General features: G+C 37.4%; 1 protein-coding gene across 8 annotated transcripts in view; it reads right to left on the bottom strand.

The window, feature by feature from the left end:
• Positions 1-14,190, bottom strand: part of UNC79 (unc-79 homolog, NALCN channel complex subunit) — a 299,827-nt gene that overhangs the window by 204,440 nt on the left and 81,197 nt on the right. For all 8 annotated transcript variants that reach the window (XM_024982113.2, XM_059879353.1, XM_059879351.1 and 5 more), the window contains 2 exons: positions 11,581-11,636; positions 10,778-10,907 (listed from right to left, as the gene is read on the bottom strand). In XM_024982113.2, the coding sequence (XP_024837881.1) occupies positions 10,778-10,907; positions 11,581-11,636 (186 nt within the window). The remainder of the gene's footprint in view (positions 1-10,777; positions 10,908-11,580; positions 11,637-14,190) is intronic.

Genomic DNA, 14,190 nt, shown 5'->3' with positions numbered 1-14,190 from the left:
GGACTCAACTAAACAAAATAAGAAATGAAAGAGGAGAAATAATAACCAATTGCACAGAAATACACACACACAAAAAATCGAGAAAACACTATGAACACTTTTATGCCAATAACAGACAACCCAGATGAAATGGACAAGTTTCTAAAAACACATAGCCTGCCAAAACTGAATCAAGAAGAAATATAATTTGAATAAACACCACCAGAAGTAAAACAGAATCCATAATTTTAGAAAAAAACTCCCTGCAAACAAAAGTCCAGGATGAGGTGGTTTCACTGGGGAATTCTATCAAACATACAAAGAACTATACCTATCCTTCTCAAACTCTCAAAAGACTGAAGAGGAGGGAACACTCCCAAAGTCACTCTATGAAGCCAAAACCAAGGACACTACAAAAAAAGAAAATTATAGGCCAATATCTTTGATGAATATAGATGCAAAAATCCTCAACAAAATATTAGCAAACTGAATGCAAGAACACATAAAAAGGATTATACACCATTATCAAGTTGGAGTCATTCCAGGGTCTCAAGGGTGGTTCAGCACTTTCAAGGCAATCAATGTGATACATCACATTGACAAAAGAAAAACAGCACATGATTATTGCAATAGATGCAGAAACTGCATTTGATAAAGTTCAACTTCCATTCATGATAAAACCTGTTCCCAAAGTGAGTATAGAGAGAACATATCTCAACATAATAAAAGTCACTTATGACAAATCCACAGCCATAATACTCATCAGTAAAAAGCCAAAAGACTTCTCCCTAAATTCTGAAACAAGACAAGAATGCTCTCTCTCATCACTTTTATTTGACATAGTATTTAAATTTCTAGCCACAGCAATCAGACAAGAGAAAAGTAAAAGGTATCCAAATCAGAAGGGAAAAGGTAAAATTGTCTCATATACATATGACATGATATTCTATAAAGAAAACCCTAAAAACTCCACATAAAAACTATTAGAACTGAAAAATTCAGCAATACCACAGGATACATGATTATTATACAGAAAGTTTTTGCCTTTTTTTACATTAACAATGAACTATCAGAAGGAGAAAGTAAAAAAAAAAAAATTAAATCACATTTTAAAAAATAGCTAGGAATAAACCTAACCAAGCAGGTTTATTTTTTATTTATTTGGGATTTACTTCCAATCCCAAAGAAAGGCAATGTCAAAGAATGCTCAAACTACTGCACAATTGCACTCATCTCACACGCTAGTAAAGTAATGCTCAAAATTCTCCAAGCCAGGCTTCAGCAATACATGAACCATGAACTTCCAGATGTTCAAGCTGGTTTTAGAAAAGGCAGAGGAACGAGAGATCAAATTGTCAACATCCGCTGGATCATGGAAAAAGCAAGAGAGTTTCAGAAAAATGTCTATATCTGCTTTTTTGACTATGCCAAAGCCTTTGACTGTGTGGATCACAATAAACTGTGGAAAATTCTGAAAGAGATGGGAATACCAGACCACCTGACCTGCCTCTTGAGAAACTTATATGTAGGTCAGGAAGCAACAGTTAGAACTGGACATGGAACAACAGACTGGTTCCAAACAGGAAAAGGAGTATGTCAAGGCTGTATATTGTCACTCTGCTTATTTAACTTATATGCAGAGTACATCATGAGAAACTCTGGGCTGGAAGAAGCACAAGCTGGAATCAAGATTTCTGGGAGAAATATCAATAACCTCAGATATGCCAATGATACCACCCTTATGGCAGAAAGTGAAGAGGAACTCAAAAGCCTCTTGATGAAAGTGAAAGAGGAGACTGAAAAAGTTGGCTTAAAGCTCAACATTCAGAAAACGAAGATCATGGCATCCCCACTGCAGATGGTGATTGCAGCCATGAGATTAAAAGACGCTTACTCCTTGGAAGGAGTAACCTAGATAGGACCAACCTAGATAGCATATTGAAAAGCAGAGACATTACTTTGCCAACAAAGGTCTGTCTAGTCAAGGCTATGGTTTTTCCTGTGGTCATGTATGGATGTGAGCTGGACTGTGATGAAAGCTGAGCACCGAAGAATTGACGCTTTTGAACTGTGGTGTTGGAGAAGACTCTTGAGAGTCCCTTGGACTGCAAGGAGATCCAACCAGTCCATTCTAAAGGAGATTAGTCCTGGGTGTTCTTTGGAAGGAATGATGCTAAAGCTGAAACTCGAATACTTTGGCCACCTCATGCGAAGAGTTGACTCATTGGAAAAGACTCTGATCCTGGGAGGGATTGGGGGCAGGAGGAGAAGGGGACGACAAAGGATGGGATGGCTGGATGGCATCACTGACTCGATGGACGTGAGTCTGAGTGAACTCCGGGAGTTGGTGATGGACAGGGAGGCCTGGCGTGCTGCGATTCATGGGGTCGCAAAAAGTCGGACATGACTGAGTGACTGAACTGAACTGAAGCAGGTTTAAGATGTATACACTGAGAACTATAAAACATTGATAAAGGAAACTGAAGATGATTTAAGGAAATGGAAAGATATCCCATGCTCTTGAATTGGAAGAATTAATGCAGTTAAAATGGCCACACTACCCCAAACAATTTACAGATATAACGTGAATCCTATCAAATTACTCATGACTTTTTTCACAGAACTAGAACAAATAATCCTAAAATTTATACAGAACCACAAAAGACCCAGAATTGCCAAAGTAATCCTGAGGAAAGAGAACAAAGCTGGAGGTATAACCCTCTCAGACTTCAGACAATACTACAAAGTGACATTAATCAAAACAGCATGGCTTTGGCACAAAAGACATACAGGTCACTGGAATGGAATACATAGCCCAAAAATAAATCCACACACCAATGGTCAATGAATCTTCAATGAAGGAGGCAAGAATATACCATGGAGAAAAGACAGTCTCTTCAAGTTGTGTTGGAAAAGGTGGACAGTCATATGTAAATCAATGAAGTTAGAACACTCACTTACACCATATAAAATAATAAACTCAAAATGGTTTAAATACTTAAATATAGAGATTTCCCTGGTGGTCCCCCTAGAGACTAAGACTCCACGCTCCCAATGCAGGGAGCCCAGGTTTGATCCCGGATCAGGGAACTAGATCAAACATGCTTCAATGAAGAGTTCCTATGTCGCAACTAAGGATTTTGCGTGTTGCAACTAACAGATCCTGCATGCTATGACTAAAAGATTTCACATACTGCAACTAAACCCAATGCAGCTAAATAAATACAGAACTATTTTTTAAAAAGACTTAAATATAAGACATAACACCATAAAACTCCTAGAAGAGAACATAGGCAAAATATTCTCTGACACAAATCGTAGCAGTGTTTTCTTAGATTGTCTGCCAAGGCAAAAGAAAGGAAAATAAATAAATAAACAAACAGGACCTAATCAAATGTGCAAGCATTTGCACAACAAAGGAAGCCATAAACAAAATGAAAATCAAATCTACAGAATGGGAGAAATTATTTGTAAATGAAGCAACTGACAGGAGCTTAATTTGATTTAAAATCAAATCAAATAGTAATTATATTACATATATGTGGACAAAGTGCTTCAATTAAAAGGCAAAGATCATGAAAACTGAGTTTAAAAACTAGAACTATATGCTACTTACGAGATACACATGAGATACAAAAATATTAAAAAGTTGAAAACAAAACATCGAAAAATACCACACATGCACTCTTGAAAGCTGGTGTAGATATATTAGAATAAAACAAAGTACATTTTAACAGACAAAAAGGCATTATTAGTAATAAAGACATGCACTTCATAATGGTAAGTTTCAGTTCACCAGGAAGATGTGTGTGTGTGCTCAGTTGCTTCAGTCGTGTCTGACTCGTTGTGACCCTGTGGACTGTAGCCCACCAGGCTCCCTTGTCCATGGGATTCTCCAGGCAAGAATACTAGAGTGGGTTGCTATACCTTCCTCCGGGAGACCTTCCCAATCCAGGGATCGAACCCCCATCTCCTGTGTCTTCTGCATTGCTGGCAATCTTTTTTAACCTCTGAGCTGCCAGGGAAACCCCACCAGGAAAATACTGTATTCTAAATTTGTATGCATCTAATAATACAGCTCCCAAATTTATACAGCAAATATTGACAGCTACAAGGTGGAATATACAAATCCACAGTCATCATGGGAGAGTTTAACATTCTACTCTTGGTAACTGATGGAAAAAATATGCAAAAATGCAATAAGGATATAGAACATTTGAACTATACAATAAAAAAATTTATTTAATTGACATACATAGAACACAGTACCAAACAATAGCTAAACATAAGTTCTTTTTAAATACAAAGGAACATTTACAAAAATGACCATAAACTTACCCTAAAGAAAGTGTTAAAATTGTCAAAGTAATGAGATAATATGAAGTATATCGTCTGACTATAGAGGAATCAAGCTATAAATCAATACAAAACTTCACTACAAAAATCTCCTTATGATTAGAAATTATCATCCTTCTAAATGATGCATGAGTCAAAGAAGAAACCTCAAGGAACTTAGAACTCAGCATAGCATAGGAGGTTTTAGCCAGGACAAGGCAAGAGACACAAAAGACATAAGGATTGAAAAGGAGACATTAAACTGTTCTTGTGCTTGTGCTAAGTCACTTCATTCATGTCCGATTCTTTGCAACCCTATGGACCGTAACCTGCCAGGCTCTCCTGTCCGTGGATTCCCCAGATAAGAACATTGGAGTGGGTTGTCATCCCTTCCTCAAGGGATCGAACCTGTGTCTCCCGCATTAGCAGCCAGGTTTTTTACCACTAGGGCCATCTGGGAAGCCCTAAACTGTTATCATTCAACAATAATACAGATTTACACATGAAAAATTTTTAATAAGTCTTTGCACTTATTAAAAAGTGTCTGCAAATATATTATTAAAATTAAAAAGTGAATTTATCAAGGTGGCCAAATATAAGATCAGTATACCCTGATGGCTCAGACAGTAAAGAATCTGTCTGTAGTGCAGAAGACCCAGGTTTGATCCCTGGGTTGGGAAGATGCCCTGGAGAAGGAAATGGCAACCAATTCCAGTATTCTTGCCTGGGAAATCCCATGGGCAGAGGAGCCTGGCAGGCTGCAGTCCATGGGTTCCCAAAGAGTCAGACGTGACTGAGCAACTAACACTTTCATTTTCATACTAGAATTAACTGCACATCTACATATTAGCAAAAAGGGTTATAAAATGTAATTTCTAAAAGATTTATCATTGATAATAACATCAAAAGATAAATGAATGCCTAGTGACAGACTACATGAGTCATAGGCAAGACATCTACACAAAAACCAGAAAACAGCATTGAGGGGAACTAAAGAAAGCCTAACTAATGGAAGAAAGATACTATGTTTTGGTTTGGAAGATTCAGTACTACCAAGGGGCCAGTTTCCCAAAATGATCTGGATTCAAGGCAATTATCAATCAAAATCTTAGTTGCTTAGGTATGTGTTTGTGTATGTTTAACCTGACAAACTCTTCAACTTAGCAAAACTTGAAGGAGGAAGAGAAGAAGGAAGAGGAAAGCAGGGGGAGACAAGGAAGAGATCAACAATTATGAGGTAGAAAGATCTGCACTAAAGGATATAAAATTTTATTATTATCCATTAAAACTGGATAGATTCATACCCTCTGATCCAGTACTTCCACTCTAGGCATATATAACAGAGTTGTATGTGTGTGTATACTCAAAAGATATGTGGAAGAATGTTCACAGCAGCATTATTTATAAGAGCCAAAATGTGGGAAAACCCAAATATCCATCAATAGGAAAACCAATACATAAACTGTGGTACATACATTTGGTAAAATATGTATATAGAAAAAAAATGAACAACGTGCAGTTATGCTCAACCCATGAACAAATCACACACACATATGCATGTACACAAATGTGTGCACATTCCATGTATATAAAGTTCACAAACAGGCAAAAATAATCTCTGCTGTTGGAAACAAGTCTAGTGGTTAACTATGGGACAGAAGGAAAGGCAATCATCGTAGTAAACATGGTGGGAAATCTTCCATATACACTTAAAATTTGTATTACTTTATATGTGTATAAGGCACCAATAAAATGGTTTAAAGCATTTTAAGTTATGTGGAGATAAAATCAATATAATAAAATAAATAAGAACTTGATGAGGAGGAAGTTATGACATAAAAGGATTGGAAAGGCTTTCTTGTATTTTAAGCTTATATACAACTCAAAAATCCAATTGTACTAATGTAGAATTAGACATTTGGTAGGCTAGGCCAAAGTCTAACCTCGTAGCACTATCTTTAGTTAGTAGCACTTTATCTACTTTTGCCACAATCTCAGTCTTAGAAATGTATTTGTGCCACATTTTTGTCCTGTAATTCAGGTGGAAACTACACAACAACTGGTGCTCACCTTTGCTAACAAAGGCTGGAGAAATATCAATCACCTCAGATATGCAGATGACACCACCCTTATGGCAGAAAGTGAAGAGGAACTCAAAAGCCTCTTGATGAAAGCGAAAGTGGAGAGTGAAAAAGTTGGCTTGAAGCTCAACATTCAGAAAACGAAGATCATGGCATCCAGTCCCACCACTTCATGGGAAATAAATGGGGAAACAGTGGAAACAGTGTCAGACTTTATTTTTCTGGGTTCCAAAATCACTACAGATGGTGACTGCAGCCATGAAATTAAAAGATGCCTACTCCTTGGAAGGAAAGTTATGATCAACCTACATAGCATATTCAAAAGCAGAGACATTACTTTGCCAACAAAGGTTCGTCTAGTCAAGGCTATGGTTTTTCCTGTGGTCATGTATGGATGTGAGAGTTGGACTGTGAAGAAGGCTGAGTGCCGAAGAATTGATGCTTTTGAACTGTGGTGTTGGAGAAGACTCTTGAGAGTCCCTTGGACTGCAAGGAGATCCAACCAGTCCATTCTGAAGATCAGCCCTGGGATTTCTTTGGAAGGACTGATGCTGAAGCTGCAACTCCAGTACTTTGGCCACCTCATGCGAAGAGTTGACTCATTGGAAAAGACTCTGATGCTGGGAGAGATTGAGGGCAGGAGGAGAAGGGGACGACAGAGGATGAGATGGCTGAATGGCATCACTGACTCGATGGACGTGAGTCTGAGTGAACTCCAGGAGTTGGTGATGGACAGGGAGGCCTGGCGTGCTGCGATTCATGGGGTCGCAAAGAGTCGGACACGACTGAGCGACTGATCTGATCGGATCTGGCCTATTGTAGCAAGAAAATTGCTAAATGGTTTCTTTCTCCCCAGAGAAGCAGAGCTTTATAGAACACTCTAATGGCTATTTCATTGCCAAGAAACCTGTAATTCTTGCATCATTAAGACTTGTATTTAATGACCAAAATAATTGGGGTACTCTTTTGTTTATGATAAATACTAATAAACTGAAAAGAAGCAAACATTGTAGATTGCCAAATCCTCACTGTTTGATCTTCTTCATATGAGCTGTAATATTCCCACGTTACTATCCTTTAAAAGCAATCAATACATTAAATATAAACATATGCATAGTTAAAATTACTAACAATGATTAAATCTAGGTGGCTATACGTGTGCTCATAGTATTAGTCTTTTCTGTATTTGAACTTTTCTGTAATTGAAAAACGTCATAATGAAAGGGGAGAGGTAACTGCATAATTATATATAATATGATCTATTTTATTTTAAGAGGTACATCACAAAAACTGGAGGGAAATAAACCAAAATGTTAACAATGGTCATTTCTTGGTAATATTTTTTTCTCTCTTTCAGATTTCTATAATTTTTCTAAAAACAAATCTTTCTTTTACAAAAAAATAAAATTTATGTCTTAAAAAGGAAACACATCACTGGGAAGACATACAATGTTGCTGCTCCCTAAGAAAGCATTTAATCTTTGAGTCCATAAAATTCTATCTCTGCATAATTTTATTATGGAGAACATTTAAGGTTGTAAAGCCATCTAAATACTGATGATACCGTTTAGTGCATATTTCATTGCAGGAAGAATTGCAGAAAATTTCCAGTGCTCCAGCTAAAGTTTAATTACAGAACTGAATTGAGCAGAAAAATATAGTTTTTAATTAAGATGATCTAGGATCAAACTCAAGCTGTGCTCTTTTATTATTTGTGTAAGTTTAGTGATATTACTTAAACTCTGTCCCACTCTTGATCTATAACATTAAAATAAGAAAATATACCTCCCAAGATTTTTGTGAGAATAAATTGAAAAAAACTGTCTGTAAAGCTAAATATGGTGCTTGGCCCACATATTCTGTTCAGCTAAGAGCAGGCTAAAATATGAAATGAAATACTTAGCAGCTAGACCAATGTCTGACAAACAGCCAGCGCTGGATAAATTGTAATACATAGAACAGAATGATTTAACTTTTCCCATGATCTCTTGTTTCCTGCACAGAATGCCATGCCTCACTAGCATGGGAGTTCCAAGACAGCTGCTTCCCTGGACGGAGGGTGGCAGGTAGCAAGCATATAAGGACACATGGCAAGGATGGAAATGTGTCGGGGTATGAACACAAGAATGGATTGAAAAATGAATGCCTGTAGACAGAAACGTCTTGTTCATAAATGCCAAGAAAAGATGAAAGAGTCTCTTTGGTCTCAGTAAGCATAGGCTGAGCTATTCCGGGGAGACAGCTTTGGCTGTCTTGGCCCTTCCAAGAGGGTGTAGTCACAGGGTAAATGGAACTGGCAGTCACTCTGTGGGCTTCTAAGATGCTCTGAACAGGCAAATCTCATCATGTGGTTTCTCCATTTAAAACCTGTCCGTGGTTTCACTTTGCTGCTAGGATAAAATCCAAACTCCTTCGTAGGCCATCAGGCTTTCTGCTTCACTCCCAGCTAGTCTCCTCCTGTCCCTCCACTACCTGGCTACATAAGACTTTTTTCAGTTCCTAAATACAACTGTGCAGTTTCTGGCCTCCAAGTCTGAATCCATGAAGTTTCTTCTGCTTCAAACTCACATTTTATCCATTCATGATTCACTCCCCTTATGACTCTATCTATTGTGTGCATAACTTTCAGGTATCACCTTACATGTCACACTCTCCAGAACCTTTCTTGACAATTTAACCTTCTCCAAATTAACCCACCACTGGGGTGAGGTCAGAGGCCCTTCCTGTGTGTTCCCACAGCTCTCTATATTTGCTCTGGTGGCTTAGATGATAAAGAATACACCTGTAATGTGGGAGACCTGGGTTTGATCCCTGGGTTGGGAAGATCCCCTGGAGGAGGGCATGGCAACCCACTCCAGTATTCTTGCCTGGAGAATCCCCATGGACAGAGGAGCCTGTGTGGGCTACAGTCCATGGGGTCACAAAGAGTCGGACACACAGCACTGTGCTTCTTACACTGTAAGGTGGTTTCCTGGTCTTTCCACCACAATTGGAATGCCCAGGCCAATGCTTCAGCCTGTTTTTATTAAATAACTGTACCACCAGTGCCTAGAATAATGTCTGGTTAGTAGTAGATGCCCCACAAATATTTGCTGAATAAATGAATGAATTTCCATATTTAAACTGCATTAAGTTCCATGAGGTCTGGTTTTGTGTCAATTCTTCTATTGTCAATATATAGTTCCTGCCACATGCTCTCTCTTTCATGCAGTATTCTCAAATATTTATCAAATAAATCAGCTTCATTTGATATTAGTTACCTATTCATATATCACATAAATGTTTATTTCTGGGATATATTGAGAACTGATTGGTATCAAATTTTTCAGTCATTTCACCTTTTATGAGTGTTTCCAAATTCTTGCCTTTACACTCAAATTATCCACTTAGCAACACTTAAACATCCTCTACTATTAATGATATAAAACATAAATAATACCAATTTCCATTTTTTCAAATTTCTTACTATCTACCTTCATCATTTCCGTTAATACCATTGTTATCACTAAGGCTAATATTTGTTCCGAGTATAGAATAAGCTTACCAAGGACCATCAATATCTCTAACACTTGGCTTTAATCAGAAACATAAAACAGACATCTGTATTAAGTTAAATCCCCTTTGAACCACCTCAAATCACCAAATGCCAAGAAAGAAGTACATTCTTATAACATCTGTGTACAGTCCTACCATACCTTGAATAAAAGCAATGCCAAAATATTTACCTCTTACATTTTCATAAGAATATGTATACAATAAAGTGGGGGTGAGAGGGTAGACAGGGGCATCAGAAATGTTATTAGCCATATACTGCTTCTTTGATTTTATAACATAAACATTAACGACACAGAGGCTAGTTTATTTCATTTTTGGTAAATGTATGTCTTTACAATAAACTCAGTGTTTACTTGCTGTTTATTAATTATACCAGTATTCACCAGTGGTTGACTCTTTATGTCCAACTAGGCTTTCAGGGTCATTTAATTTTTATTTAGTGCCTGAATTTGTAATGCTGAAAGCACTCCAAGTCTTCTCACTAGAGCAGAATCAGCCGCTAGGGACCCTGCTAAATCTGCACCAATCTGCAGCATTACTAATTGCTGACACCTTGACGGTGATCAATATGATTAGCAATGGTAACACCAGAGGCCAGTGTATAGCAAATGGGGCTGAAACTTAATGCAATTTGCTATGATGTCATAAAAGATTTGAAATTAATTTTAATTAATTCATTTTTATACCACCTAGTTTCAGAAAGGATTTATAACACCATCTAAGGGTACAGTAAACATAATCTAACAGTATTTAAACAAATAAGTAAGCGAGCCAAATATGGCATGAGAGAAATCAAGATGGGGCACACAGAGCTTGTCTTCCCTTACCTGTGTACTGCAAGCCCCTGTACTCGCTTATTGCCCCTGGAGGTTTTAAATTGGGCCAGTAATGGAACAGCATTTGCACAGCTGGAGGTTTCACTTGTGAAGGCCCATAGGCTATCACATACAAAAGATCCTAAAGAAAACAAGAAGCATGTTTTCACCAACATCATCAAATAAAAATAAAGGTAGCTCATTCAATATTACCAAAGCAGTGAAAATTCTAGTGGAGGGATTGAAGTGGTTAATTTCCCTGGAACTTCATCATCTAGGTGGCCTTTGCAGATTAAGTCACATTAGAATCTTCTTTTTATTATTTTCATGGGTGTTGTAAATAAGCCAGCCCTGGTAGTGTTCAGATGTACACTATCTTTTAACATATTCTTTTCTATTCAGAATAATGGGGAAGATTTTAGAACGGCATAAAGCCAGTTTGCCAAACACTACATTTTTAAAAACATTTCCGTAAAACATATTTTTTAATAATTCACATCTATTTGAAAGAAGAAAGTTTCCCAAGAAACCTTTCAAATTAAATAAAACTGTCACATTGTACAGTATTTGCTAAATTCCACAAACGAGAGATATCCAATTACTGCTTCTGTCAAGTCACTCTGCTCTTCAAGTCTCATTTCTTCTCTAAATGATAAGTAATTAACCAGTAAGCAAAGAATTATAATTTCTACCACACCAAGATAATAAGACATCAATAAATTTGACCTAAACAATAGTTTTAACATGCAAACAACTTTTACTCTATTATATAAATTCAATTTGTGACTATGAGTTTAACGTGGCCCCAAACTTACTTTCCAGACTTCCTGTTTATATTTCATGAGGCATTCCAATAATTGACAATGATACACTGAAAGGAAGAAAATATAATTGGTACATGAAATGTAAATACCAGACAAAAGATCCTGTGTAATAAACTATATTAGTAGGACTCTTCACTCTAATCATTAAATTAGAAATTGCTTATTTTCATGTATTTATACCTATCAAAAATCATATAAACCTTTGACTTTATCAAGTTTTATTTCAAGATCCCTGAAAAGTATTTTATTTATCTTATTAGCATAGGAAATATTAAGAAAACTCCCTAGGAATCATACTTTTATAATATAAACATATTAATGTAATTAAGAATGATGCAGAAAAAAAAATTGCTTAATCATAGTAAAAGTTCACATTACTTGAGTGTTCATTTTGTGCCAGGTATTGAGCTTAAGAGCTTTAAACATTATGTATTTCATAACCACCATGTTGCAGCTAGAGAACAAAGGTTTGGTTTTCTATCTTGCCCAAGTTTGGATAGATAGCAAGAACAGACTGATGGATTAGAAAAGAGGTCTTTTAGCACCAATTCATCTAGTTGAGGAATCCTTAAAAGCTATACAGCGGCAAGCTTCTTTAATTTGCCAATGTTTACTTGTGGAAGAAAGATATTTTCACCCTAGTTAGATACATATTTGATATCTTCCCTAACCTATCTTCCAACCTTATCACAGCACTGAAGCTGGTCTCCCTTTAGTCACCAATGACCTCTGAGTCGTTCAGCTCCATGGAGACTTTTCAGTCCACCTATCATTCGACCTTCATCAATTCAGCACTGCTGAACACCCTCTTTCCTTGACTTAACGACTGCCCCTCTCCCGTTACCTGTGGCAGGCAGTGCTGTTGCTACTCAACTGCTGTAAGCAACCCTTTCTTCCTTGTTCAGCTCCCAGTACACAGACTGCAAAGCAGGACAACTTGCCAGATTTTGTTGCAGCTGGGAAAGCCACATGACTCAGTGCTGACAAGCAAGACGTAATGGAATCTGCTGGGGAGCTTCTGAGACTCATTTTTCCTCTTTGACAAAAGGAAAGAGGCACACCAGGAGACTTTTCTCTAATCATCCTGACTGATCTTATTTTTGATAGGATTTGATTGGATATATTTTTGAAACCCATTTTTTAGATATGGTTGTTTAAGAATATGGGCTTCCCGGGTGGCTTAGTGGTAAAGAATTCTCCTGCACTACAGGAGACATGGGTTTGATCCTTGAGTCAGGGAGATCTCCTGGAGAAGGAAATGGCAACCCACTGCAGTATTCTTGCCTGGAGAACTCCATGGACAGAGGAGCCTGGCCAGCTATAGTCCATGGGGTCGTAGAGAGTCAACACAACTTAGTGACTGAGCATGCATGCATGTAAGAATATTCACTGTGGCATATCTTGCAAACATGAGAAGAAATTCAAGAGAAACCCAAAGATGGCATCTCAGACCCCTGATACAGCTATCTCCAAGACTTCCTATTAAGTAACAACAAACATTTTTATAGCTTAAAGCCTATATTAAAAGCCAAACAGCTCTCTGCCTCCTTGGCAAGCTCCTCCTCTTCCATTGGGCCAGTATCTGCTGGAGTTCCTGAAGGTCTGATCATAAATAAAATCCACTTTTCATTCTATGTCTCTCATGAGCAATGTCACACTCATATACAGCAATGCTTCAGAAATATTACAAGTTCCATTACAGACCATACCAAATACTGCAATAATGTGAATCATAAAAATTTTTTGGTTTCTTCAGGCATATAAAAGTTATGGTTGGACTATACTATAGTCTATTAAGCATGCAATAGCATTATATCTAAAATAAAACAATGAACACACCTCAATTGAAAAATATTTCATTGCTAAAAAATGCTAACCATCATTTGACAATGCAGAGACGCTACAAAACTTCGTAAAAAAACACAAGATCTGTGAAACATAGTAAAAGAAGATATGACTGTACAACTTGACTTATCATCTATATACAACTCAGTGTATAATAGCATTGAACATGAGGGCTCAAAGTTCATTAATTCTAGCCCAGAATTCTGTAACGGGTTAAAGACTCATAATACAACTTCTTAATTACTATTACCTCTTTTTTCCTGAAGGAAGCTGATTTATTTGCATTTTTGTGTTTTGCTGTTGTTCAGTTGCTCAGTCATGGCCGAATCATTGTAACCTCAGGAACTGCAGGATGTCAGACTTTCCTGTCCTTCACTATATCCTGGAGTTTGCTCAAACTCATGTTAATTGACTCAGTGATGCCATCCAACCGTCTCATCCTCTGTTGCCCACTTCCCCTCCTGCTCTCAATCTTTCCCAGCATCAAGGTCTTTTCCAAGGAGTTGGTTCTTTGCATCAGGTGGCCAAAGTATTGGAACTTCAACATCAGTCCTTCCAATGGACTTCAGGGTTGATTTTCTTTGGGATTGACTGGTTTTATATCCTTGCTATCCAAGGGACTCTCAAGAGTTTTCTCCAATACCACAGTTCAGAAGCATCATTTCTTTGGCACTCAGCCTTCTTTATGGTCCAACTCTCACATCTGGACATGACTACTGGAAAAACCATAGCTTTGACTAGATGGACCTTTGTCAA

The sequence above is a fragment of the Bos taurus genome, chromosome 21 (assembly GCF_002263795.3).
Source record: "Bos taurus isolate L1 Dominette 01449 registration number 42190680 breed Hereford chromosome 21, ARS-UCD2.0, whole genome shotgun sequence".
In the NCBI taxonomy this organism is placed as follows: domain Eukaryota; kingdom Metazoa; phylum Chordata; class Mammalia; order Artiodactyla; family Bovidae; genus Bos; species Bos taurus.
The sequence above is the reverse complement of the archived record's forward strand: the minus strand, read 5'-3'. Positions and strand labels throughout refer to the sequence as shown.